Below are 25340 nucleotides of genomic sequence, written 5' to 3' on the forward strand. Positions count from 1 at the left end.
CCTTCACAGTCAGTACAGCTTTAATTGAACATTACTTGAGGCGAAAACTCATTTTTTTTTGTGTTTCCTTGATCTTTAGAGACTCAAACGTGCTCCCTGCAGAGCCTAATTTTTTCAAATGTATAATTAATCGTCAAAGTTATTTATTCATTTGTATCTTTGCCAATTATGGGCTTCTAATTAAAAAAATCAATAATTGATATTTATCTCTGAAAGGGCTTGGTATCCATACCTTATGAAAAATGCATGAGCTGAGATATGGACTTGGTTTTGTGTTCTGAGAGAGCTGCATGCTTGGGGCTAAGACCAGGCCACTTTGACTTTTCCTTTTTGAGTCTGCGTTGCCCTATGATGTGCTGCTAATATGGGGCCTCTTTCAAGGGCCCAAAGCGTCTGCTAGACATCATGTGATCTTATAAAAGTCTTCTGCTCTCCCATCCTCAGATACCCTCTTTTTTTGTTCCTTAATAACTCAGTTCAAAGAACAAGTCCTGTTTCCTTAATAATTTTCTTTTGTCTCTTGGGCACAAGATGACGTCCTGCACAATCATGGCAATGCATTTATATGGAAGACCAATAGGGCCAAAACATGTAAAACTGACATGTTAACGTGTAATTTCATAAATGGACGGCATATACTACAGGGTATCTGCCGGATCTTAAAAAGAAAATTTTAGGCCTTAAAAAGTCTAAATTTCACTGCAGTATATTGAGTTCTAGGTCTTAAATAATTTTAAACAGGTCTTAATTTCCTGCGTCCAAGCAAAGCTTTTTCTATTGCTCATTGAAATGTTCCTGCAGCGCTTTAGTGTGTGTTTATTTCAGGGTGTTTCTTTCTTTTGCTAATCCAACTATAGTTCGCTATATTACAATTATAAATGAGACCAACATGCATCTTAGGCCCTGTCCACATGAAGCCAGTGCTTTCCCAATCCGATCTTTTTTTTTCCTCGTTTCAAGAAATATCTGCGTCCACACGAGATTACAAAAACGGACTAAAACGATGTAGTTTGCATGCCAGGCCAGTGTGTGGCACTGTAATTCTGCCACAGAAATACACTAAAAACGGAGAAGAAGAGTTGTGGCTAGGCAGGGGTATAGCAGTGGTCGGAGGTGAGGCAAAATCTCATAAATATCTGCATACCTTACAGGTATGCAGATACGTTAATTAAATGACGCGATATTGATGTGCGCATGCCCAGTGCCCGTAGTTGTATCCCTTACCTCTTTCATCGTGCTGGACGTAGTGTGATGACATCACCGTTTCAGAAAATATTAGGATTCGCTGCACACACGAAGACGGAAGACGATCATTTTCAGATTTATCCGCTTTGGGACCCGGTTTCGAAAAATATCGGATGCTTGCTTCTAAAACGCCGGATCCGTGTGGACGAAACGCTGATACGGTAAAAATGTTATACGTATACACCTAAATGCGTCTCCGTGTGGACGGGGCTTTATATTGTGAGCCAGTGCTCACGAAAATGCCTTTAAATAGTATGAATGTGCAATCTCGTTGAATGTATATGGCAAAATTTGTTTTGGCGTGCATATGGTACGTGTTTTTTACGCGTGCATTTGATACGCACTTTATGGCATTATACGTACGAACCCCCCACCCCACCACCCTAAGGCCGTGTGTCCACCAGAGCGTTTTTTCACGCTGCTGCCTGCCGTTTTCAATTGTTTTCAATGAGAGCGCCGCGTTTTTAGAAAGCCTGGAGCGCACCGAGGCGCTGAGCGAGTATTTTACGCTCATGTGCTGAGCCCTCAGCATTTTTTACTGGTCGCCAAGAGTTGAAGAATGTTCAACTTTGAGTAAAACGCAGCGCTCATCACTGTCACTCTTCACCCAGCCGTCCAATCACAGTGGAGGAGGGGCGGGACAGACCAACACAGACCAACCGCCACATTCTACGTGTCGTCATCAGATGACAACAAGCAATAATAACGGAAAAAAAAATATTTGAAACAAGAGACAGAGCAAATATTTTACATTGTATCTGCAATTTTATATAGAATCAATACAGGAACAAACTATCTGTGAAATGAGAAAGACTTCCGCGGATTTTCCGTATCACAACAACAAGCAAAGAGTCTCAAATGAGGAAAAAAACTGCCTGCCAAAACGCTCTCAAGCGCTCACAGAGAGGCGTTTTCAGCAGAGCGCCTAGCGTTTTCAACTGGCTAAAAATGCTTTGGTGGACACACGGCCTAATCCTACCCAAGAGCGTGTCATATGCACGCCATAGGGTGCGTATCATATGCACGCGAAAAAAACTGCGTAGCATTTGCACACCAAAACTAATGTTGGCATATCCATTCCACAAGATTTCACACTCGTACTATAATTGATACGCGTTACCATGAGATCATCAGCTTTCGTGTTATTGGTGCAAATCATTTGGATTCTACCACAGACGCATAAAAGGTTTCGCATTCTCACCTGCCATATCGCATAATGGCCAAATAATAATACTAAAAAAAAATTAATACTAAAATCAATATAAACCCCAAACTCAATTTGCTACTGACACACAGACCGATTTCAGACTGGCTGGAGATTCTGTGCACGGGTTTGCTGCCTGTCATCGCTCGTTTGAGTAAATGTTCTAAGCTAATTGTCTTCGAATTATCAAATACACACATTATTATGCTTATGTCCATATTTAAACTATCCTTTATTGTCAAAACCTGATAAACACGTCCCAAACAGGTGAACAATTTATTAAAACTGAGGGAGATTTATTTATTAAAATCTTAACTGTGGTCAGCATTTTTTTACTCTACACTATATATCAATAATATAATTATATATACTTAATTGTGTAAGTAGTAAAACACAAAAAATGCAAACGGGCAAAAAAAATCTAACATAATGATATGGTAAATATGGCATCCTAATTATGGAGGAAAAATAAATACATCACCATCTGGAAATGACCACAACAAAATCAGTAATTTTGATCTCACACAAATCACTATATATACTATATCAACATGCACCTTTATATATACAGTATTGTTCAAAATAATAGCAGTACAATGTGACTAACCAGAATAATCAAGGTTTTTAGCATATTTTTTATTGCTACGTGGCAAACAAGTTACCAGGGGTCGTCTCACAAACTGCCTGTGGCCCTTGGACCCAAAAAGAACAATTTTACTCTCATCAGTCCACAAAATGTTCCTCCATTTCTCTTTAGGCCAGTTGATGTGTTCTTTGGCAAATTGTAACCTCTTCTGCACATGCCTTTTTTTTAACAGAGGGACTTTGCGGGGGATTCTTGAAAATAGATTAGCTTCACACAGACGTCTTCTAACTGTCACAGTACTTACAGGTAACTCCAGACTGTCTTTGATCATCCTGGAGGTGATCATTGGCTGAGCCTTTGCCATTCTGGTTATTCTTCTATCCATTTTGATGGTTGTCTTCTGTTTTCTTCCACGTCTCTCTGGTTTTGCTCTCCGTTTTAAGGCATTGGAGATCATTTTAGCTGAACAGCCTATCATTTTTTGCACCTCTTTATAGGTTTTCCCCTCTCTAATCAACTTTTTAATCAAAGTACGCTGTTCTTCTGAACAATGTCTTGAACGACCCATTTTCCTCAGCTTTCAAATGCATGTTCAACAAGTGTTGGCTTCATCCTTAAATAGGGGCCACCTGATTCACACCTGTTTCTTCACAAAATTGATGACCTCAGTGATTGAATGCCACACTGCTATTTTTTTGAACACACCCCTTTCAACTAATTGCCCAATTGCACAGCCTTAAGAGCGTGCATATCATGAATGCTGGGTCTTGTTTGTTTTCTGACAATCTACTGAACCTACTGGTAACTTGTTTGCCACGTAGCAATAACAAATATACTAAAAACCTTGATTATTCTGGTTAGTCACATTGTAGCCTACTGCTATTATTTTGAACAATACTGTATGTGAAATCCTGCTGGGATTGAGCTATGAGGAAGAGCAAGTTTATACATTTTTTGTTCAATTTTATAATTCTGCATATCCTTTGTACGTTTTTTTATTGCGTGATACAGGTCTTAAATTTAATTTATAATGGTTTTAAGGTCTTAAATTTGTGAAACCTGCAGATCCCTTGATACTAATGCGTCAGTGTTTTGACATGTTTTCACTCTGCATTGCATTTCAGACTACACAAATGTCATTTGATTAATTTTAATACATTTTTCTTTATTTTCAGTTGTAGTTGGTAAGGGAAGGGTGCTGATAAAATACACAGTTTGCTCAGTCAACAGTGCTAAAGGAGACAGATAGCCCTACTTAATCTAGGCTAAACGGCACTTGTGCCGGATTACAGCAAGCATCACAAATACATTCAGCACGGCCACCTCGAGGTGATTAAAGGTTAGACATAGTCGCTGCATGGACAGGCAGTGCTGTTGACACATTGGGAGATTTGGTTGCGTGATTTGGATCTTCAGTTGATGTCAGTCACACGTCGCAGGGAGCCCATGGTAGGACTTGGACTGCCCCACTCGACGTGCCTCCTGTATTCACCAGGACGCAGGAAGAATTGTCGGCCAGTGTAGTTGGGGTGCTCATGGAGGATCCAGTAGCCCTCCATGACATTGGCTGAGGAGATGTCTCCGTTGTGGAATCGCTGACGCAGATTAGGACAATCTTCATTCAGCTCCATTGCCTGACCGCCGAAATCAGAGCGCTCAAAGATCTTCATCCTGTAGTTTCCAGTGTACTGAAGAAGAAATAACCAGTGTTGTATTATTTTATGCTATATATACTATTCTGTTTATGCATTTATAACTTAATTCCCTCCAAAAATGTAACGCCTTGCTCTGATTGATCATGTCAACATTGGATTAACCAATAGCTTGAGTTTAGGGCAGGGTGTATTCAGTTTGACAGACCAATGGCAGGTGGATTGACTCTTTGGGAAACCTGATTTTTATATACAGCATGTTTTACTATTAACATGATATAAACAGAGTAAACATATGAAAATATAAAAATTCAACAATTATTTTTGGTGAGCTATTTTCTCACAACATAGCCTAAACGCTAACATTTTGATACAAATAGAAAAGTAGTTTTCTATTAATGCTGATTGTTCAGCAAAGACTCACGGGAGGAACCATGCGGCAGGAACGAATGCAGTCATTGAATCCAGCCCAGTGCTTAAAGTCAGGGTATTCCCCCTTGAACAGCATGTACTGATATCCACCATAGTTGGGCTTCTCGTAGGCCACCCAGCATCCACCATCTACTCGGATGGAGTTGCAGCGAGAAAAGTGGGAATGCATGTCAGCGCAGTCTCCAGTGCACTCATAGTGACGGCCCTGGAAGCTTTTGTCTTCAAAGAAAGTAATCTGTTGGATGTTATAATGAAAGGATGTAATACAGGATTACAGGTGCACACTGTTTCTTGAGTATATTATTAGATTTATATATTTGATATAGAAAAGCTGAAATGTTCTTTCCAATATACAGTATTTTCAAAGTGATTTTTTTGTGGTCTGTCAGTTTACATTTTTGTCCTCTGTATTGCAAAAAAGTCAGATTTAATCCCAAACATATTAACTGAACACAGCAGAGACACCATTTGCTCACTTACCTTGCCCATTGTGACTGTTTTCCAAGTGGACCAAACCATTTCTGAGGTCAGGACCTCTTTATAGACCCAGCATGGATCAGGGCTTTGTGTGTGACTCTCAAAAAAGTCTAGTCAGCACAATGTGTTCTATAGAGTGGATGTGACTGTAGATTTGCCAGCATGCGCCCCCTTTGTATCTTTGCAAGCTTTGTGCTTTCTCACCACTGCACTTTTCAGTGCTTGACAAAAAAGTTGCAAACTCTGCTTTTAGTTGCTTGAGGGCTTTATATGTAAATGTCATGAACTAGCAGGACACATGAATGAGAATAAAATGGTCATATGAAACTGATTTAACTGATTTAACTGATTAACTGATTTAAACAAGATTTAATTTAAATGGTCCCCTTAGATGGGCACAAAGATTTTTTTTTTAAATCAGTTTATTTTATGATTTGTTGGTATGAGATTAAAATAAATTCTTCAACCATGTTAGATTTGTTAAAAAAAAATATTCAGTCTTTATTTTGATGTGTCTTGGGCAGCAGATCAGTGGATCATCATTCGAAAGAGAAAAGGCAAGCTGAACAATCTTTCTCTTTCCTTCGCTAGAGTAATTCAAAGTGCGCTGAAAAAAGGCAGCATACAATAACTTTTTTATTTCATTTTAATGTATTTAATAAAAAAAGACAGCTTTTACATTAAACTGCTCCTCATTCTCCTAAAGGAGCCAATCATGGGATTCATGCAACCCCAGTCCATGCATGCTCTGTACTCTCCGGGTCGCAGGAAATACTGACGGCCTCTGTAGTTGGGGTGCTCGTAAAAGGTCCAGAAGCCCTCCATACAGTTACAGGAGTAGATGCCGTGGTGGCCAAAACGGTCATAGACATTGGGGCAGTCGTCTGTGAACTCCATCATGTTTCCGTACATTTCAGGCCTGTTGTAGATTCTCATGCGGTAGGCTCCTCTGTACTGTTGTGTGGGGAGAAAAACCAGCGGTTAGGCTTTAGAGGAATCAATAATCAGGGCAATGCAGACACGTTTGAAAGACCAGTTGTCAGAACGTTAGGGAGGCAAAACTCTGAATTCTTCATGTCGCTGTTGAGACTGAGCCTTTGAACATGACTTCCTGCTGTACTGCTGTTTCAAAGATTTTCAAGTAGACGTTTAGTCATTTTTGTCGAACAAACTCTAGTGACAGTGTCATGATTCTTCCACTGCCAAAAACAGAGATGAATGGAATTATGATGAGCTGTGCAGTCATTGGAGTGTGTCTTGCTCCATTTCAAATAACTAGATCTCCTGGTGGACCTGTGAACCTGTTTTTTCCCTGCATATATGAATTACATCAAAGGGCTGGTTGATTGACGTTGCTTTTTTTAAAGGTGTCTAACTGTTTGAAATAAAACCCATCAGTTTGATTGACTTACTGGGGGGAACATCTGACAAGATCTGATACAATTGTTGAAGCCCATCCAGTGGTGAAAGTCAGGATACTCCCCACGGCCCAGGACGTACTGATACCCCATATAGTTAGGCTTCTCATAGGCCACCCAATGACCCCCCATGACCCGGATGGAGTTGCAGCAGTTGAAGTGCCTGTAGGTGTCATAGCAGTCAGAGGAGCACTCATAGGAACGCCCCTGGAAGTTGCTGCCTTCGTAAAAGATGATCTGACGACAGAAAGACAGTGATTTCAAAAGGCACAGCAGGTAGAAAGGATGTTAAAAAAAATTAAGTTATGTGTATGTTATGTGTTTGAAGGAATATCCTGATTCATTTTGTCCAGTCTCTACTTTACACATTTTATGGGCCTATATATTATCTTATTTTTTGGAGCTGTGAGTGAAAATAACATGCTGTGTTATGGTTTATAGTCAAGTCACGAGAAACAATGAGCTAGGAATTCCATCAATATGTAATATATAAATTAATGTAAAATTGTATGTTGGATAGAGTTCTTATTCTAGACCATAATAATGCTCTTGTGGAGTCTTATTCTGCTTTCTTCTATCTAGTTTAAGAATGTATGATCATCATGTCATTTCTGTCTAATGTCCAGCACACATTCCCCAGTTGTGGCATGTAACCAATTTTAAACATCCAGAGTCGCTCTAACTAGAAGGTGCGACTATAAGCGCCTACCTTTCCCATGGTTGCAGAGCAGGATGTCCGCGCCGTACTGCCATAGAGGTCCTAGTGGACCTTTTATACTCTTCTAGAGATGTATACATGCTGCTGCCAGAGGTACGTCACAGAGCCTAGAGTTTATCTTTGAAAACGTCACAGACCTTTCCCATTATTCATTTCTCTAAAAACAACTAAAGCCACACTCCCATTATTCCCCAATGCTAGAATTTACCTATTCAAATTCCCCTCACCTCATGCCTTACCAGCACACCAAGCCTTGTTCACCCATGACCTTGTGATGTGTTCTTTTCACAACGGGTCACAAAAGAATCAGGAGGTACTATAACAGGCCTTTCTGTATATGGCACAATGTGTAGTAAAAAGGGCATGTAAACAATTTTACTAGTCCACAAGTTTAATTTAATGTAAATCAAAGTTCCCTTTAGGTGACCCCTTAAACGGGGAGTTTTCAAAGGGAGATACACAGCAGCTGCTAGGTTTGAGAAGGTTTTGTGGATTTAAAAATGAACGTTCACCTAAAGCCCTATTTGGAATTAGTTTTACAAGGGTAGGCGGAGTAATGTCACGTTACCACAGGCCATCTGTAATATTCATGGCCAATTCACAGGAGAAGAAATCTCAAGTGGGAGGGGGTAAATCGATTTACGTACCTCCCTGTCGTCATGTGTGCATTATGTTAACCTATATATATATATGGGGCAACTTCCAAACAGCATTTTTTTTTGCCCTTGGAGTGCACTTCGGGAAGGGGATTCCCTTTGTAGGAGCGTTCCAAACGAAAGAGCACAACTGAATCCCATCATGAAGGTCCCTTTCACAGGTCCATTAGCGAAAGGAGCATACAATGGTCACTTTAAGGAAGTAATTGAATCATTTATGATCATTTTCTACCCTTTGGAGTAAGTAGGGCATAGGTATGCTCATTTCCAATTGGAATTTGCACATGCAATATAGGCACTTATAGCTAAAAGCGGTTTCGTGCCTCTCTAACAATTGCTTTCAACCTTCATTTGATCTGAATGGTATTCAGAAGACACTTGAGGTTTGCCAAAGACTTATCCTACCATCTAAATGCAACTGAATGCTTCTTCAAACACCTCCATACTTGAAAAAACGTGGAAACCTAATTTTATTCAGGAAATGATGGAATATTTACAACATATTTTCAGCTGGTCTATTCACACAGCATTATCATTACATTTTCTCTGAAGTATTTACAGACGGTAAAAGTTGCTGAAATCTTTACAGACATTGTCCCGAATGATTACTGAGATGGCACATTCAGATGGGACTAAAATCACTAAGAAACTCTGGTAATAATTACTTTACTCCACCTCTCCATGTAAAATTAATCCTGTCAGAATAAGGCTTAAGATATTATTTATTTATTTTTTAAATATTGAAACAATTTGTATTATTATATGAAAGCCAATTATTTAATTTGGCAAAGTATTTAATGGGATAGTTCACCCAAAAATGAAAATTAATCCATAATTTACTTTCCCTCAAGCCATCCTAGGTGTATATGATATTCTTCTTTCGGACAAATACAATCAGAGTTATATTAAAAAAATGTCCTGGCTAATCCAAGTTTAATAATTGCCAGTGAATAGAACATTTATATAAAAGTACACATCAAACATCGATCACATCAAACATCGACCCCCCCCCCCCCCCCCCCCCCCCCGGAGCTGTATAGATTACTTTTATTTGTATAATAAAAATATTCATATTTAACACTCACGCACTCACAGCTCAGCCCGCAGCTGCAGGCATTCATGGAAACGGAGCTATGCTGAGCAATATAATTGTTTTAACTTCTCAAATTATTTTGTATGAAAGTTACGCTTCCGACGCATGAACTGAAAACGCACCAGACTGAACACGCGTTGTGAATGTATGCCGCGAGTGTGATCGCGATTACCTCAGCTCTCATCACGAGAGCTCATTAGCTCATTCATCACGATGAATGTAATCTGACTCCTGCAGTTAGTGCTCAGTGCTGTGACACGCGCATGGTGACTCACTCATTATATTGAACAAACATGTTCAGTATTTAATTGTAGTTTCTGTTCTCCATCTCAGTCACAGTGATTAAGTAGCGGTGGCTTTGGGAGTGGCCTCGTAGGGCAGTGAAGCATTCTGGGAATTGTTGTCTTTCATCCCCATGAGACAAAAATACATTTTCTGTCTTTTTTCAGTCTAGAACGCACCAAATTCAAAAATAATTTCACATTTCTACTATGACCCAGTTTAAATACAGTTTAAATACAGATTTATATAACTTAGTATAGTAATAATTATTATTGTCATTTATCATCATCATCTTGGATACGTTTTTTCATTTATGTTTTGCAAAAGCATTCAATACAGCCACTGTCGCGCAATGTTTTACACAGATTAAATAAACTTACATTGACATAACATAAACTTACACAAATCCTCGGTTCACCCGTGCTCATATCATCAGCATCAGTTTTCTGAGAGAAACAGTTCGGTTCAAGAAGATGCTATCACACTCAGTATCTCTACTCACCGGTTCACAGAATCGAACATGTCCGAAAGATCGAACGTGTCCGATAGAATTGGTTCTCGATTCTGTACTGGTGACCCGAGAAGCGAGAACCACTGTAGCAGTAGGCAATAATGCTGAGCTGCGAACTGCACTTCAAGCTGATATGTAGTCAGATATCGAACATGTTTTGATTACATTTTAAAATGTGTATCGACTTAGAAATTAAATAAGAAAAAAGCTGTTACTAAAAATATCATGCATTATTGATAAAACAAATAAATGTTTAGTTTGACCATTTTACAGTCCATTGTGTTTGCAAACTTTAAAATAGGCTACAGTGATAAGACGGCTTTATGAGATGTTTCCAAACGTGATTAGTTTTATACACTTGAAACCTGCATCTCGTTCCTCTGAACAAAAAACACGCATGCTCAGATCATCGGCTCGTCGGTTCTCAGTATTGAACGTGTACGAAAGAAACGGTTTTCGATTCTGTACTGCTGATCCGAGAACCGTTGTACGTTCAGTTACACACGCATGCTCAGTATCAGCTGCTCATGTTCTCAGCAGTTCTCTGAGCAAAACATGTGAACGGTTGGAGTTACAACATATACCTCAAGATATTAGTTTCTTCAATATATATATATATATATATATATATATATATATATATATATATATATATATATATATATATATATATATATATATATATATATTGTGGCAGGGTGAAGGATCACGCAACAATGGAATTGGTGCAAAGCCCCCAGAGGGTGGATTTATTAGTGTGAAACTTGACAGACGTGATGTGTTTAGGTGCAGGTGCGCTGTGAATGTCCTTCTTCCGGGTGCCCTGGTGCTAGCGGTGACGTGGGTGCGGCGAGGTGGCCGGAGCGTCACAGGCTGCAGTCTGGGTGAGAGAGAGAGAGACAGGTTAGCGTAGTGCTGCATGGAGATCGTGCTCCAACTGGTGTCCCAGAGTCGAGGCTTTTAAGCCCGGGCCTGATGGCCTGCAGCTGTGACGATCCGGCCCGTGCTGATCGTGTGCAGGTGTTTTCCATCAATTGCCAGGGCGACGCTGATGAGAGCTCGGGAGACTTGTCACACTCCCCCCCCCTAAGCGTCGCGCTGGTCCTGTAATGACAGTTAGTGGCATACGTTGGGGAACATAGGGGTGGGCGGGGAGTGCGCCCTGACAGACCTGCGTAAGCTGACCACAGCCTGGAGAGTCCGTCGGCGTTGGAATTGGCCGTCCCGGCCCGATGTTCCACTGTGAAGTGGAAGTCCTGGAGCGCCAGGAACCACCGCGTCACTCTGGCGTTGGTGTCCTTAGCGCGGGCCATCCACTGAAGCGGGGCGTGATCCGTCATCAGAGTGAAGCGGCGTCCCAGCAGGTAGTAGCGGAGCTCCAGGACCGCCCACTTAATGGCCAGGGCTTCCTTCTCCACCGCCGCATACCTGGTTTCGGCTGGGGTCAGCTTACGGCTGATGTAGGTGACGGGGTGCTCCTCACCCTCCTGGACTTGGGAGAGGACCGCTCCGAGGCCCGTGTCGGAGGCGTCCGTCTGCAGCAGGAAGGGGCAGTTGAAGTCGGGCGCCCTCAAGACCGGTTCCGTGGTCAGCGAGGTCTTGATGGCCCGGAAGGTCTTATCCAGCGCGTCATCCCACTTCACCTTCTCCGGCTGCCCCTTCCTGGTCAGGTCTGTCAGGGGAGATGCTAAGGAGGAGAAGTTAGGGATAAAACAGCGATAGTAGCCCGCCAACCCCAAAAAGGCTCGTACCTGGGTCTTGGTCTCCGGGCGGGGCGCTGTCAGGATGGCGTCGACCTTTCTTTGTTGTGGCTGGATCAGCCCTCTACCCACCCGGAACCCCAGGTACTGAGCCTCGGCGAGGGCCAGATGACATTTCCGGGGGTTGGCGGTCAGCCCAGCCCGCCGGAGTTCCAGGAGCACCCTCCGGAGCCGCTCCAGGTGGTCCTGCCAGGTCTCGGAGTGGATGACCACGTCGTCGAGGTAGGCGGCGGCGTAGGCTTGGTGAGGACGCAGGAGGATGTCCATCATCCTCTGGAACGTCGCCGGTGCCCCGTGGAGGCCGAAGGGGAGGGTCCGGTATTGCCAGTGCCCACTTGGAGTAGAGAACGCCGTTTTCTCCTTAGCGGAGTTCGTGAGGGGGACTTGCCAGTATCCTTTGGTGAGGTCGAGTGTCGTGATGTACCGGGCCCTCCCCAGACGTTCCAGTAGCTCGTCGACACGGGGCATCGGGTAGCCATCGAACTCCGAGACCTCGTTGAGCCGGCGGACGTCGTTACAGAACCGGAGGGTGCCATCCGGCTTCGGTACCATGACGATTGGGCTGGACCAGGCGCTGCGGGATGGTTCGATTACCCCTAACTTGAGCATCTCACAAATTTCATCCTCGATGGCCTGTCTCCGAGCCTCTGGGACCCGATAGGGCCGCTGCCTCACGATGACCCCTGGTGGCGTTCGGATGTCGTGCTGGATGACGTTGGTCTGCCCGGGACGGGTGGAGAACACATCAGAGAACTGACGGACCAGATGGTTCAACTCCGTCTTCTGGGCGGCCGCCAGATGGTCCCCGACGTCTACAACCAGGGGATCGACGGAAGCCAACGCGGCGAGCTGTTCTCGGGTCCCCACCCACCTCTTCAGCAGGTTAACGTGATATAGCTGCTCTTCTCGCCGGCGACCCGGCTGGCGCAGCCGATAGTTGACGGGCCCCACTCGTTCCACGACGGTGTACGGACCTTGCCAGGTCGCGAGGAACTTGCACGTGGAGGTGGGGACCAGCACCAGGACTCGATCCCCTGGTTGAAACTCTCGTGGCTGGGCCGCCCGGTCGTACCTCTGTTGTTGGGACTGCTGCGCCTTGGTGAGGTGTTCCCGGACTAATGGCATGACCTTCTCGATCCGCTCACGCATCTCTCTCACGTGTTCAATGGCGGAGCGGAGAGGTGCCGGCTGCTGCTGTTCCCAGGCCTCACGGGCCACGTCCAGGAGACCCCTCGGCTGACGGCCAAAGAGCAACTCGAATGGGGTGAATCCCGTGGATGCTTGGGGCACTTCCCTGATGCCGAACAGGACGTATGGGAGCATCAGGTCCCAGTCTCTCTTATCTTCCGCTGCCACACGCCGGAGCATCTGCTTCAAGGTTTGATTAAACCGTTCTACGAGGCCGTCTGTCTGTGGGTGGTATACCGTGGTGCGGAGTTGCTTTACCTGCAGCAGCCGGCAGAGGTCGGCCATCAGCCGGGACATAAAGGGGGTCCCTTGGTCCGTCAGTATCTCCGCTGGGATGCCGACTCGGGTGCAGAGGAGGAACAGCTCGTGGGCGATGTTTTTGGCCGTGGCCTTCCTCAGGGGAACTGCCTCTGGATACCGGGTGGCGTAGTCGACGATCACCAGGATGTGCTCGTGTCCCCGGGCAGACTTAGGCAACGGCCCCACCAGGTCCATTCCGATTCGCTCGAAAGGTACCCCGATGATGGGAAGCGGAATGAGCGGGCTGGGGGGAGGCGCTCGTGGTGCGGTCCGTTGGCAGGTGGGACAGGCCTGACAGAAACGCTTCACTTCCCCATCCAAGCCTGGCCAGTGGAACCGGTCCCGGATCCGCTGGATGGTGTTGGCGACTCCCAGGTGACCGGCCATCGGATGGCCATGGGCGAGTTCCATGATCATTTCTGTCTTGGTCCTCGGCACCACGAGGAGCTCTTTGACCTCCCCCCTCCGCTGGGCGACACAGTACAACAGGCCGTTCCGAACGATGAAATGCGGGAGAGGATGGGGCGCTGGATGATGGTCCTGGCCATCGACTGCCCGGACCTGAGTCCAGCAGTTCTTGAGGCGGTCATCCTCCAACTGGGCCTTCGCGAAGGAGCCCCCTCCCTGGACCTGTTGGAATACATCAAAGAAGACATTAGGAGTTTGGGAGGGGGACTCACCATCTCTCCCGCTGTCCGACGCCAACAGAGCGGCCTGGGTCGTCCTCCTTCTCCGACCGCGCCGCTCTCGGGGGCGGCTCCCGGCCTGGCTGGCTGGCTGGGCGGAGGTCTGCAGCAGTTCTTCAAAGCCCGGCCAGTCCCGTCCGAGGAGTACGGCCACGGGAAGGTCCTTCACAATTCCCACTTCCAGCGGCCAGGTGCCCGGGCCAGCGGAGATCGTCACTCGGCGGGCCGGGACATAACGAGTGTCGCCGTGTACACAGGTGATCGGAAGTTGGGTCTTGGAGTTCCTCTGGGGCGGTAGGATGGCGGCCTGGACGAGACTGACCGAGCTCCCCGAGTCGAGAAGGGCCAGAACTGGCCGCCCATTTAGTTTCACCTCCGACCGCGGGGCTCCGCGGGGCGGCTCTTGATGGACGACACAGCCAGCCAACCATGTACGTACCGGTGGGACCGGTTCCTCCGTGGGCATCGGCTCGTCGATTGGGCCGGGAGCCGCAGGCCTGTGTACTGCGCGCTGGGTACCTTCCGGCGCGCGTCGCTCCTGGACCACCCTCCGGGGGAAAGACGGCGCTCGCTCCCCAGGGTCGCGGTGCATCGCCGCCTCCGCCAACTCGATGGCTTCGACGAGCTCGCTGATGGAGGTTGGATTCGTCATTCCCACCGCCCTCCTCGTGGGCGGTGGGAGAGCTCGGAGCAGACGGTCGATCGTGACACGCTCCGCTACCTGACCCGCGGTGGATGTTCCTTCGAGCAGCCAGTGTCGGGACAGTCTGGAGAGTTCAGCGGCCTGGGCGCGGGCTGGGCGACGAGGCTTGTACTCCCAGTCGTGAAACAATTGGGCTGCTGAGATGGACGACAGCCCGAGGCGTCCGAGGATTTCTCTCTTTAATGCATCATAATTATCAGCCCTTTCAGTGGGTAACGAAAAGTATGCTTGTTGTGCCTCACCGGTCAACAGGGGTCCCAGCAGCCGCGCCCATTCGCTCCGGTCCCAGTTCTCCCGAACCGCCGTGGTCTCAAATAGCTGCAAGAACAGCTCGATGTCGTCATGGCCGGTTAACTTTGGCAGTATCTGGGTGGCGCGGACGCGCGGATCAGGCAGCGGAACGTGCTGGGCAGGGGCAAGGCGGAGAGCGGCGACTTCCTCTTCAACTTTTTGCTGGCGAGCCGCCAGATGCTCGGTGATCTGTTGCTGCCGCAGACTCACTTCGGTAAGGCATTTTAGCAGGTCATCCATGATGGGGGAGGAGCGCCGCCTTTTTCTCCGATCCAGTTGACTGCGGGGGTGAGAAAAAAAAAAAACAATGTCAGTGTTCAGGGGGTGGTTGGTGATCCTTCACGCTCTTGCCCGCATTCTCCACCAGTGTGGCAGGGTGAAGGATCACGCAACAATGGAATTGGTGCAAAGCCCCCAGAGGGTGGATTTATTAGTGTGAAACTTGACAGACGTGATGTGTTTAGGTGCAGGTGCGCTGTGAATGTCCTTCTTCCGGGTGCCCTGGTGCTAGCGGTGACGTGGGTGCGGCGAGGTGGCCGGAGCGTCACAGGCTGCAGTCTGGGTGAGAGAGAGAGAGACAGGTTAGCGTAGTGCTGCATGGAGATCGTGCTCCAACTGGTGTCCCAGAGTCGAGGCTTTTAAGCCCGGGCCTGATGGCCTGCAGCTGTGACGATCCGGCCCGTGCTGATCGTGTGCAGGTGTTTTCCATCAATTGCCAGGGCGACGCTGATGAGAGCTCGGGAGACTTGTCACAATATATATATATATATATATTCAATTTCTTGTCGGAGGGACTGTCACTCATGTCAGAAAGTTAGTAACTATAGTAACCTGTGGGATCAGCACTGATTTGAGACGCAAACCGTTTAGAACAATTCAGTCCGATTTGGTGAACTGGTATAACTGGTTCACTAAAAAAATCCGGTTAAAAAGAATGATTCGTTCGCGAACCGGACATCACTACTGCACATATAAATATTATGTAGTGACAAATCTAAATGGACTGTATTTACTCAAAGAAATTTTGTCAGCTTTACTTTTTGTTCATATAACTGTTATTTGCAAAAAATGACTCAATATTGTTGTGTGGCACCACTTGACGCTGCGTTTTAAGTAAATTCAACAAGTTATATTACAATATATTACAAATAATAAATATACAAAAATAAATAGTAAAATATTACGTAAAGTAATTAAGTAATTTTTTTTTTTGAGTGTAGATATTTTACTTTATAACGTGTTAAATATGGATATTTTTCTCACACAAACTCATTGATTCACTATAGAAGGCCTTTATGAACCCCCTGGAGCAATGTGGATTGCTTTTATAATGGGTGGATGCACAAAAAAATGTTGAGCTGCCATTCACTGCTGTTATAAAGCTTGGATTAGCCAGGACATTTTTAATATAACTCTTATTGTATTCGTCTGAAAGAAATATGTCATTTGATGGGGTGAGTAAATTAAGTGGTAATTTAGATTTTTGTGTGAACTATCCCTTTAAGTTATAACATTTAACATATTTGATTGTTCTTGACATCAATACATTTGAAAACTTTTGAAGAGTCAAATTTCCCTCTCACATTTCCTTCCTTTTGTACATAAGCACGGCACACCTATTTTGAAATGTGTCAAGACTGCAGATAAAGCAAATGTTCATCACAGGTTTTTGAAATCCCTATATGGTAGAAGTTGTTCTTTATAGCTTTGTTTTTTGGTGTCATCATCAAATATGCAATTAGAGGGAAACACAGCTGTCACATTCTGTTTAGACTGAGGCAAACCAGCCTGACAGACATTTTGTCAACCATTTGGTCTGGAGATTTTTAGTGAATAATTTATTTTCAAATACTGGCATCACAGAGAGTGATTTCATCACAGCACACATTATAGTACATCTGGTGTCTATTTTTCCTGCCGTGTGTATTTTCAGGCGTACTCATCTAAGTGATTCTGACACTATTGATTGTTCTGGAATGTGTTGACATAACCTCCGACAATATGTTGCCTTCTTTTGCTTCCATAGCCTGAAGAGCCACTCTGATGCAAGGCCTTCATAAGGCTGTGTTGAGGTAGGTCATACATTTCATGTGTATGTGTTTGTATTATTGTGTGATGGTTGTTTCAACTCTAGGACAGTAGACTCTGGCATGTAAGCAAACCCCTCAGCTGACAGGCAAAAGGCCAAAGAGAGTTGGCCTTGTGTTTCTATTCTTTTCAAAGCTCCCCTCATCTCTCCTTTCATCAAGATGAGGAGCGACGCTCTGTTTTGTGTATTGTTTTTTTAGCTGGTTTTACTCCAGAGAAAGACAGCTTTTGTAAAACAATAGCCACACTGTTCTTTGATAGCCACTCTGGCATTGTTTTAAAACACAGCCCAGAGAGTGAGAGAAGTTGTAGTTAGCGCTTTGTTTCTTTATCTGTCAGTGGCTTGAGCTGACAGTCACAAACATTATTAATGTGTCAGATCTCTTTAAAAATTCCATAAAGACTCATTAAAGTTTGAGACCACACTGAAAATCTATTTTAGACCTGGAGATAAACAAAAAGTTTAAGGATTTTGAAAATATTAAAAGAAACATTATGACAATGTGGATGATTAAAATAAAGTAATTATTAAATGAATAAGAGTCTATTTCTAGATCACTTGACTAATATGTGACATTGATAATTTTTATTTATTTTACACAAACTTCTTGAGCTGAATTCATTAAAGCAAAAAGTGGACAATACTAATGTTAGCGATTTATTTTTGAATGTAACTTTTTCTAACCTGGCCCCTGTTGTGTAAATGATTCATTAGTGTTATTTAATTTTTTACTTTTTTGAGGAATGGTCTTTTAATCTAACTTTTTTCCCTGTCTCCTCCTCTTTTTACCTTTTTCCTTGGCTTAGTTAGCGATTACTGTACTGCATGTACTCTGCACTACAGGAATGGTTCTCTCACATCACAGGCTTGCAAATAGTAATCTTGAAAGCCCTACAAGACATTTCCTCCCCACACGGGGTGGAATACTTCAAATAAGCCCAAGCTTTCTCTCTTGGTTCCCCCTGGAGAACAAAAAGCCAACACTTAAGATCTTTTGCTGCCTCTCCGGTTGAGGGAGATGGGGAGAGAGAGAGAGAGAGAGAGTGAAATGGAGTGAATTGCTTTGGACACAGGCAGAGATCAACAGTACAGTGTTTTCACATAAAATGTGCGAAATACATAAATTTCATTTGGTTCAGTGTGAGAAATGGTTGTATGTTACATTTTTTTTAATTGTTTGCAGTTTATTCTTGTTAATAATTTTATAATCAGCATGAACATTTGGTGAAAGTTGATCACAAGCTGCTTAAACTTCACAAGTTTGTAAAACCTGATGATCATGTTCTCCAAATGTCATCCGACCATCAGTACAAAGTTTGCACGATCAGCAATTGATTAGTGACCTAGAAATAGTGCAGAATCTTAAATATTTTTAATAGCTAAAACTGCTTTCTTTTTTAAATATTGTTTTTAAATTCTAACCCCGGTTTCACAGACAAGATTTAAAGGGGGCGTGAAATGCTGTTTCATGCATACTGAGCTTTTTACACTGTTAAAGACTTGGATTCCCATCCTAAACATAGACAAAGTTTCAAAAACTAATGTTGGACGTTTGATGGAGTATTTCTGTGTTAAAAATACTCCTTCCGGTTTCTCACAAGTTTCGGCGAGTTTTTTTCGAGTATGGGTCTACTTGACGTTAATAGATCGGAAGGTCCTTGTATGGGCCGTACGGGCTCTTATCCCGGTAGGGTGCGCGCGCGCGTGACTAGAGCGAAAGAGAGGAAATGCACGCCGTAAACAGTCTCTCAGATGCAGATCCAGTCGTCCGTGAACACTTATGTGGCGCCGCGCTCCACTTTATTCCTATGGGTGACGTCGAGCGACTTCAACGCTTCAGCACAGCATTCCGGGAAGGCAGCGCTGCATTTGAACCGATTTGAACACAGAAATGACAGGAAGCTTCACAACATCGTTTCAGTCGCGTCTCAAAATGGATTTACACGCCACTGCTGTCAGGACTTCACCAAATCATACCAAAGAAGTGTGTTTTTGACGGAGCAGTTCCAGCGATAAAGGTTCGGTCCTGCTTTGGAAGCAGCCGGTGAGTAAAACTGCTTCAAATGTCTCTGCTTTTGGCTACGGACGCATGAGTAAACATCAGTAAACGACACGATCGCGTGCTTCGTCATTCAAATGCGCTAACGGTTACTCCATTGTTGTTCTGTATAACGTTACAGTATTCTGACGTGCAAAACCGTTTTGCTTGCTACTTCTAAGGTCTAACGTTAGTCGCATACAATAGTCCATAAACCGAATCATGTCCTCATAAACTGCGAGTAAAGACACAGAAATGTGGAGAGGCCACTAAATACAGTAACTTACATAGCACAGAGACGGACGTCCTGATGTTGCCGTTTCTCCTGTTCAATTTATTTCTCCCTCAGATTTGATTCTGGATCATTATCTGTATTAGCTTAGATAGCGATGGGTTTCTCCACGCTTGAGGACGTCACCGCTTTGCGCGCTTGTCATTCTTTAGCTCCGCCCACACGATACGCCTCCAGGCGGTCGGTTTTTTTCCGGAAAGACTCGGTACAGCCTATATTTCTTTTATAAATATAATAAAACTAAAGACTTTTCGGCGATATGAAGGATGCAATACTACTCTATAGGTACTCAAGATTGACATGAGATTGACTGAAACTGAGTGTTTCACCCCCCCTTTAAAGGAATAGTTCACCCAAAAATAAAAATAAAAATTGTCATCATTTTGTCACGCTCAAGATATTTAAAAAGCATGTCCATCTTCCAAATATCTTCCTTTGTGTTTAGCAGAAGAAAGAAATTTATACAGGTTTGGAACAACATGTGTAAATGATGACAGAATTTAAATTTTGGGGTGAACTATCCCTTTAAGCTAGTAACTAAAATGCATGTTTAAACTGTTTTAACTGAAAGCAAATTGACATATCTTAAATGTCAATGCCATTGTTTTGTCTAAAGATGTACTAACACCTTTTTTCTAAAGAACATTTATAAAAGATATTTAAATATCCTCATTTCATTAACCTAATTGTGGCTTAACCTACGCCCTGTCTAAGGCGTAGAGATGGCTTTTTGTTATTACCAGGTTTTAGTGTGGTCTCAGACTTTTGGACTTAACCAAGTAACCATAATCCATAAACTAGTCTTTTGGAACTGAAGAAAAAATGGTTATGGTCTAATTTTGTGATATTACAGGAAAGGCCAAGAAGAAATGTCTTAATAGACAAAATGGCAAACAAATACACTGTTAGCTTTTTGATTATGGCATTGAATTGGAATTGTATAATCTAGAATTATAGGCAGTCCTGCACCCAAACAAACACAATTCATTTTTATTATTTCAGGGGTTGAAGACAATATGCAATGGACTATTGCAGTCCCAGATATGAGCATTTAAAGAAGCCATCAGTGCGGGTTCTTATAAAGAAAATGTGTAATTTCAAGTACTTTATGGTTCTAGGACAAAAGCTCTGCCCTAGTGAATGGCAGCTGCTGCTTCTCTTCATTAGCCTTGTGGGTTTCTACGAATGGGCCTTAATCTGCTGTCGGAGACGGTGTGATGTGGCTGGGCGAGCCAAAACCTCCCATGTGAGGGGGAGGAAGACGAGGGCCCCTTTGCTGAGAGATCATCCTCCTGTTGTTGTGCGGAGCTGCAGACGGGCCCTGTCTGTCCCTGCCAATGCACAAGCCTCGCTATCGGCTTCGCCAGACGCTGCCTACGCTTGCCGGCCACTCTGAGAGCGTGCCAGGGACGGCTTTGTGGAGATGTGTCTGATGTGCTCCATCTTTTCTTTTGGAGGATAATTAAAAGAGGAAATAGTGGTGGAATATACACTGAATAATGGAGGGATTGGGGACGCTTCTGAAGCCATTCAAATGTGGTTATTATTTAGTTTATACTTTGTTTACATGCAATTTTCTCTCTCTCTCTCTCTCTCTCTCTCTACACTCTCTTGGGCGTTTCATAAAACTTTTCTCTTTTAATAATGACTTTAGTCCCAGTTAACACCCAACATATGTTTTTAATATACATATATTACTGGATGGTTTTTGAATTGTTTTAGAAATCTCTTATATGCTTACCCATGCTGTATTTATTTGATCGAAGATACAATAAAACTGAGATTTTATTAGGGTACAACAGGGCTAATGTTACGTGATGATGCAGTCAGGCAATGAGAAGTCCAAGACATCCAAAACTAAACGGGTTTATTTTCACAAAAACTCAGAACAGAATATAGGCTACAGAACGCTGGAGAACGGAAACTACATTAACACACTACAATAAACACAAGAACTGACAATGAGTGAAGGGAGTGAGTCCAAACATAAAGGTGCGCTAACGATGAAGACCAGGTGCTGGAAATCCGGGTAGAGCGGGAGAGAAGATGAGGAAGTGAGTTCAGGTGTGAGACAGGGAGGATCTTGGGAAATGGAGTCCGGGAACGGGGGTGACTGTGACAGCTAAAAGCACACTTTCATGTCTTGAATGCCTTTCATGTTTTTATTGAACAAAAATGGATCAAGAGCGTATTTTTGGCTCAGTATTGTATTTTTGAGCATATTTTTAATCTACTTTTGATCTATTGAAAAAAATGATTTTTTTTTTTCAAAAATTTTTTTTTTGGGTGTATAAATACCTTACTAAATGTACTGTCATGTTTTATTACCTTAGAATGAGCCACTTCTTCATTTTTAAATGTTAGGAAAAATGTTGTTTGATGACCTTATGTGTTTTTACAGTATAAGTTGATGTTGACTTGTATGGTAATTGTCTTATGCTGCATGCTGTATACCAAATTCCCCCGGGAAATGAATAAAGATGAACTAAACTAAACTGAACTGAACTTCTATCTACATACACTCACCTAAAGGATTATTAGAAATTATCAGGCTGCACAGTGGTGACAAGGCATGATGGTTCCATGTTCTCATTCTGTTTACGCCAAATTCTTACTCCACCAGCTGAATGTCTCAACAGAAATCAAGACTCAGTAGACCAGGCAACATTCAGTCTTCAACTGTCCAATTTTGGTGAGCTCATGCAAATTGTAGCCTCTTTTCCTATTTGTAGTGGAGATGAGTGGTGGGGTCTTCTGCTGTTGTAACCCATCTGCCTCAAGGTTGTGCATGTTGTGGCTTCACAAATGCTTTGCTGCATACCTCGGTTGTAACGAGTGGTTATTTCAGTCAAAGTTGCTCTTCTAACAGCTTGAATCAGTCGGCCCATTCTCCTCTGACCTCTAGCCTCAACAAGGCATTTTCGCCCACAGGACTGCAGCATACTGGATGTTTTTCCTTTTTCACACCATTCTTTGTAAACCATAGAAATGGTTGTGCGTGAAAATCCCAGTAACTGAGCAGATTGTGAAATACTCAGACCGCCCTGTCTGGCACCAACAACCATGCCACGCTCAAAATTGCTTAAATCACCTTTCTTTCACATTCTGACATTCAGTTTATAGTTCAGGAAATTGTCTTGACCAGGACCAAATTTAATAGGTGTTCCTAATAATCCTTTAGGTGAGCGTACACACAAACTTCTCTACAGAGCGCTAGCTATTCTCTGCTGTCTCAGATGACGACATCTATGTCCTGTGTCAGCCACCGTAGCTCCTCTATTTGCTTCAAAAGGGAGGGGTGAACGGTGTGCGGTTGCAATTCGCAACCTAGATGCTGCTAAAATGTACACAGTGCACCTTAAAACACTAAATAACATAAAAAACCATCACAGCACTTTTCCAAACAACGGTTTGTCAATATTTAGTGCAAATCTGGTAATTTCTTGCAATGTCTCTGATTCTTATGTAATATGATCTAACGTGGAATAATGTCGTAATGTTGTGTAGCTATTGACACCTATAATTATTTTATGTTTATGATTTTAAATAGGCCTAATTTAACATTTATATATATTTTTATATATAATGATGTATTTATGAATTGTACTTATTTATTTTTACATAAGTGGTTGCATTATTAAAACAGATCATTTAACCTCATTGCATTACAGTTTGTCTTCCCCACATTGTCCAGGTAAAGACATTTCCCCCTCCATCCCATGGCTCAGAGTTTAAAGAGTAAGTTTCTTTTGTATGATCTGCCCTCATCTTAAAACAGTCTCTGTGTTTACTGACACATGACACATACACACAAAAAACTCAGATCTTTTCATCTCTTTTTTTAGATGGAAGAATCTCCTTACAATGCATCCGTGTGTTTAAGGCAGAAGCTGGCAACAACACAAGCTACTTCAATAGAGCGCCTTGAACACATGGGGAAAAGGAGCTGCCGATCTATCCCAACCTTTCTACAGCCTTAAATATATAATCACATATGATGCCATTTTTTGCTTCTTCAAATTTGGCATCAAAGCAAATGTGTTCTGACAACAGTTAGTGACAAGGGCTCCAAAAGAAAAGAGGAAAGTCTGCCCTACCACTCCGTATCAATTATTGATTGTGCGGCGCTCGACCGGAGAGAAAGAGAGAGAGCATTGTCATAATGAAATATGTGATAAAAAAAAGACAGATAAAGGTCGTTGCATTGTTCTGAAGACTTATGAGTTTGATTGACAGCCTGCAAATTCTCTTCGTTCACTAGTAAAGGAGATCAAAAGACAGTTCTTCTTTTTGCCCAAGGCCACTTGCAATTTATTTAGAAGCCCTGCGCTTGTGTCCCAGCAGGTATCACTGCTGAACCAAGCCACTCAGGATAATCACAATTTTAAGGCGTCACTCTTTCTTGCTCGCTTTCTTTGTCAAATGAATGTAGCCTATATCCAAGCTGGTTCAGGTCCTTAGTTGTAACTATGACAATATTTTGAAATCATGTCTGATTTAAATGATACAAAAGCAGAATCAAGCTTTACCATGGGGTCTAAAACTACACTGAATCCGCTTTGAAAATCTGGAATTCAGAATGTATTTTAGGCCTATTCAAAAACTCCTAACGAACCTAGTGACACTGATCATGCAAACTCCTTTCAATTGGCGTTCTTGCCCTTTGGAACTTATCCAATGCTGCAGATCATGATCATCAGCTTTTATCATTCAGCTCAAGTGCTCCTTTCAAACAAAAGTAAGACAATCTTATTTTAATCGTTTACGGTTACATACCATAATTGATAAGGGACGGGTGTCATTGCTGATTATCATTACTGACTTTCCAATTGTAGCCACACACGAGTACATAAAAATATGCTATCAATGGTAGTGGAAGAAGCCACTCTGCTTTGTAACCAGCAATAAATAACACTGTTTATTTCAAAGGGACGCAGCAGTTCTTATGAGCAGCGGAAGGCTTGAAGAAAAATAGGGCATTCATATGGGAGCAAGTGAAGGCATGAAGAAATAAAAGAAAATAGAGAGCAGTGTGAAATTCCTTTTGAGTGGTTTGAAATGAAGTAAATGTCTTCAGTCTGGTTAAATTAGAATGGCATTGTGTGGCAAAATGACAACAACAAAAACTATAATAATGTTAAAAAGAAAAAATCTCAGAGAATGCTTGACAATGTCTTTGAGTTTCCTTGAAATAATATAATAGATATATTATTTATATGATATATCAATATACCATTTTATATCAATATATAATATAACCTATATTCTTAATTTGCAATATTACTACAAAAATCATTACTGAGTTAGTGCTTATACCTACAATTATAGTTTTTCATTGTATTTATATGGTATTTAAAACTGTTTTTTGTCATCATTTACTCATCCTAATGTTGATCCAAACCAGAAAGACTTCCGTTCATCTTCTAAACACAAATGAAGATATTTTTAATAAAATCTGAACGATTTCTGTCACTGACAGCTGCACAACTTCCACTTTAGGTTTTCAAAGGTTCATAGAGATCGTAAAAACGAATCCATATGAATTAAGTGGTTTAGTCCAAATTTTCTGAAGAGACACGATCACTTTATATGATGAACAGATTGAATGTAGACTTTTATTGACGTATAAACATTGATCAGTGAACATAAACACTTAAATGAAAGCTGCATAACACAAGAATGAAGCTCATTGGTTCTCGCACATCAAGCGAACATGCTT

General features: G+C 42.9%; 3 protein-coding genes across 4 annotated transcripts; all 3 read right to left on the reverse strand.

The window, feature by feature from the left end:
- Nucleotides 1-4376: 4376 nt before the first annotated feature.
- crygmx (crystallin, gamma MX) lies at nucleotides 4377-5608 on the reverse strand. 2 transcript variants are annotated; one of them, XM_067429364.1, is made up of 3 exons: nucleotides 5600-5608; nucleotides 5112-5354; nucleotides 4377-4723 (listed from the first exon to the last, which is right to left on the reverse strand). In XM_067429364.1, exons 1-3 carry the CDS (start codon nucleotides 5606-5608, stop codon nucleotides 4448-4450), a joined length of 528 nt encoding a protein of 175 aa, XP_067285465.1. In that variant the 3' UTR covers nucleotides 4377-4447. The 2 variants fall into 2 exon arrangements, with proteins under 2 accessions (XP_067285465.1, XP_067285466.1); XM_067429365.1 differs by having other exon boundaries at nucleotides 5585-5608.
- A 663-nt stretch (nucleotides 5609-6271) lies between these two features.
- Nucleotides 6272-7732, reverse strand: crygmxl2 (crystallin, gamma MX, like 2). The gene is made up of 3 exons (XM_067429366.1): nucleotides 7724-7732; nucleotides 7009-7251; nucleotides 6272-6550 (listed from the first exon to the last, which is right to left on the reverse strand). The coding sequence occupies exons 1-3, from the start codon at nucleotides 7730-7732 to the stop codon at nucleotides 6272-6274; spliced, it is 531 nt and encodes a 176-aa protein (XP_067285467.1).
- A 3248-nt stretch (nucleotides 7733-10980) lies between these two features.
- Nucleotides 10981-15933, reverse strand: LOC137055685 (uncharacterized). Its single transcript, XM_067429565.1, has 2 exons — nucleotides 15654-15933; nucleotides 10981-15482 (listed from the first exon to the last, which is right to left on the reverse strand). Exon 2 carries the CDS (start codon nucleotides 15440-15442, stop codon nucleotides 11141-11143), a length of 4302 nt encoding a protein of 1433 aa, XP_067285666.1. The 5' UTR covers nucleotides 15443-15482; nucleotides 15654-15933; the 3' UTR covers nucleotides 10981-11140.
- Nucleotides 15934-25340: the final 9407 nt, after the last annotated feature.

The sequence above is a fragment of the Pseudorasbora parva genome, chromosome 21 (genome assembly GCF_024679245.1).
Source record: "Pseudorasbora parva isolate DD20220531a chromosome 21, ASM2467924v1, whole genome shotgun sequence".
Classification (NCBI taxonomy): Eukaryota; Metazoa; Chordata; class Actinopteri; order Cypriniformes; family Gobionidae; genus Pseudorasbora; species Pseudorasbora parva.